Genomic DNA, 3,079 nt, shown 5'->3' with positions numbered 1-3,079 from the left:
GTGGCCATAATAGGCTCATGTGTGCTCTGGACTGGATTCATGGACTGGAGCGGGCTCTGGAGCAGACTCATGAATTGGAGCAGGCTCATGGACTAGAGTGGCCTGTGGAGCGGACCCATGAACTGGAGTGGCTTCTGGAGTGGGCTCATGGACTGAAGCTCAAGCTCTGGAGCAGAATCATGGACTGGAGTGATCTCTGGAGTGGACCCATGGACTGGAGCAAGCTCTAGAGCGGACTCATGGACTGGAGTGGCTTCTGGAGTGGGCTCATGGACTGAAGCTCAAGCTCTGGAGCAGAATCATGGACTGGAGTGATCTCTGGAGTGGACCCATGGACTGGGGCAAGCTCTAGAGCGGACTCATGGACTGGAGCAGACTCATGGACTGGATTGACCTCTGAAGCAGACTTATGGACTGTAGCAATCTCTAAAGTGGAATCATGGACTGGAACTGGCTCATAGACTGAAGTGGCCTCTGGAGGAGACTCATGGACTGGAGCAAGCTCCGGAGCAGACTCATGGACTGGGGCAGGCTCATGGACTGGAATGAATTCTGGAGTGGACTCGTGGACTGGAGCAGACTCATGGACTTGAGCAAGCTCTGGAGTGGACTCATGGACTGAAGCAGGCCAATGGACTGGAGTGATCTATGGAGTGGACCCATGGACTGGAGAAAGCTCTGGAGCGGAGTAATGGACTGGAGCAGACTCATGGACTGGAGTGACCTCTGAAGCAGACTTATGGACTGGAGTGACCTCTGAAGCAGACTTATGGACTGGAGCAATCTCTAAAGTGGAATCACGGACTGGAATGGGCTCATAGACTGAAGTGGCCTCTGGAGGAGACCCATGGACTGGAGCAAGCTCTGGAGCTGACTCATAGACTGGGGCAGGCTCATGGACTGGAATGAACTTTGGAGTGGACTCATGGACTGAAGCAGGCTCTGGAGCAGATTCATGAACTGGAGTGGCCTCTGGAGTGGACTAGTGGACTGGAGCATGCTCTGGAGTGGACTCAAGAACTGAAGCAGGCTCTGGAGTGGGTTCATGGTCTAGAGTGGCCTCTGGAATGGACTTGTGGACTGGAGCAAGCTCTGGAGCGGACTCATAGACTGGAGCAGACTCATGGACTGGATTGACCTCTGAAGCAGACTTATGGACTGTAGCAATCTCTAAAGTGGAATCATGGACTGGAACTGGCTCATAGACTGAAGTGGCCTCTGGAGGAGACTCATGGACTGGAGCAAGCTCCGGAGCAGACTCATGGATTGGGGCAGGCTCATGGACTGGAATGAATTCTGGAGTGGACTCGTGGACTGGAGCAGACTCATGGACTTGAGCAAGCTCTGGAGTGGACTCATGGACTGAAGCAGGCCAATGGACTGGAGTGATCTATGGAGTGGACCCATGGACTGGAGAAAGCTCTGGAGCGGAGTCATTGGCCTGGAGCAGACTCATGGACTGGAGTGACCTCTGAAGCAGACTTATGGACTGGAGTGACCTCTGAAGCAGACTTATGGACTGGAGCAATCTCTAAAGTGGAATCACGGACTGGAATGGGCTCATAGACTGAAGTGGCCTCTGGAGGAGACCCATGGACTGGAGCAAGCTCTGGAGCAGACTCATAGACTGGGGCAGGCTCATGGACTGGAATGAACTTTGGAGTGGACTCATGGACTGAAGCAGGCTCTGGAGCAGATTCATGAACTGGAGTGGCCTCTGGAGTGGACTAGTGGACTGGAGCATGCTCTGGAGTGGACTCAAGAACTGAAGCAGGCTCTGGAGTGGGTTCATGGTCTAGAGTGGCCTCTGAAATGGACTTGTGGACTGGAGCAAGCTCTGGAGCGGACTCATAGACTGGAGCAGACTCATGGACTGGATTGACCTCTGAAGCAGACTTATGGACTGTAGCAATCTCTAAAGTGGAATCATGGACTGGAACTGGCTCATAGACTGAAGTGGCCTCTGGAGGAGACTCATGGACTGGAGCAAGCTCCGGAGCAGACTCATGGATTGGGGCAGGCTCATGGACTGGAATGAATTCTGGAGTGGACTCGTGGACTGGAGCAGACTCATGGACTTGAGCAAGCTCTGGAGTGGACTCATGGACTGAAGCAGGCCAATGGACTGGAGTGATCTATGGAGTGGACCCATGGACTGGAGAAAGCTCTGGAGCGGAGTCATTGGCCTGGAGCAGACTCATGGACTGGAGTGACCTCTGAAGCAGACTTATGGACTGGAGAGACCTCTGAAGCAGACTTATGGACTGGAGCAATCTCTAAAGTGGAATCACGGACTGGAATGGGCTCATAGACTGAAGTGGCCTCTGGAGGAGACCCATGGACTGGAGCAAGCTCTGGAGCAGACTCATAGACTGGGGCAGGCTCTTGGACTAGAATGAACTTTGGAGTGGACTCATGGACTGAAGCAGGCTCTGGAGCAGATTCAAGAACTGGAGTGGCCTCTAGAGTGGACTAGTGGACTGGAGCATGCTCTGGAGTGGACTCAAGAACTGAAGCAGGCTCTGGAGTGGGTTCATGGTCTAGAGTGGCCTCTGGAATGGACTTGTGGACTGGAGCAAGCTCTGGAGCGGACTCATAGACTGGAGCAGCCTCATGGACTGGAGTGGCCTCTGGAGCAGACTCGTGAACTGACATTAACAGCTAATGAGCTTCATGCTCAACATTCAAATACTTGGCTAGAGCTTGTTGTAGCAGTTGCAGCATGCTTCAGAAACCCCCCACCTTCCCCAGCTCCACCTGTATAGATCTGCTATGGGATTATGTAATGTATGCTATGAATCGGGGTTATTTCATGTTATATATGCAGCAGCAGTATTTCCTTCATGCTCACAGCAGTGTGTCTGTGGATGTATTGGCAGTATCAAGTCTCGGTACTTGCTCTGCCACAGCATCAGCATAGCAGATCTATTCTACAAAGACCAAACATTAACATTGTCATTTATATTACCATGCTAATACACTCAAGAGGGTTGTCATGACAGAACAAATTTAAGAGAGTAATATTCTGTATGTATAATAAGCTGTTATTATAAAAATGTTTGTATTTAAAAATTACATT

The 3,079-nt window shown here is 51.5% G+C and overlaps 1 protein-coding gene across 1 annotated transcript; it reads right to left on the bottom strand.

Moving 5' to 3' along the window:
• Nucleotides 1-226: 226 nt before the first annotated feature.
• On the bottom strand, nucleotides 227-2,655 carry LOC113053834 (early nodulin-75-like). The gene is made up of 7 exons (XM_026219069.1): nucleotides 2,512-2,655; nucleotides 2,215-2,430; nucleotides 1,737-2,135; nucleotides 1,470-1,655; nucleotides 992-1,390; nucleotides 725-910; nucleotides 227-646 (listed from the first exon to the last, which is right to left on the bottom strand). The coding sequence occupies exons 1-7, from the start codon at nucleotides 2,653-2,655 to the stop codon at nucleotides 227-229; spliced, it is 1,950 nt and encodes a 649-aa protein (XP_026074854.1).
• Between the last annotated feature and the right edge of the window lie 424 nt (nucleotides 2,656-3,079).

This window comes from Carassius auratus, chromosome 3 (genome assembly GCF_003368295.1).
Source record: "Carassius auratus strain Wakin chromosome 3, ASM336829v1, whole genome shotgun sequence".
NCBI classification, from domain to species: domain Eukaryota; kingdom Metazoa; phylum Chordata; class Actinopteri; order Cypriniformes; family Cyprinidae; genus Carassius; species Carassius auratus.
The sequence above is the reverse complement of the archived record's forward strand: the minus strand, read 5'-3'. Positions and strand labels throughout refer to the sequence as shown.

Coding starts and splice junctions, on each gene's coding strand:
- LOC113053834 (XM_026219069.1), bottom strand. CDS start 2,655: ATGTCAGTTCACGAGTCTGCTCCAGAGGCCACTCCAGTCCATGAGGCT. Junction 2,431..2,511: donor CCACTCCAGAGCCTGCTTCA/GTTCTTGAGTCC, acceptor TCTGCTCCAGAG/CCTGCTTCAGTCCATGAGTC. Junction 1,391..1,469: donor TCCATAAGTCTGCTTCAGAG/GTCACTCCAGTC, acceptor TCCACTCCATAG/ATCACTCCAGTCCATTGGCC.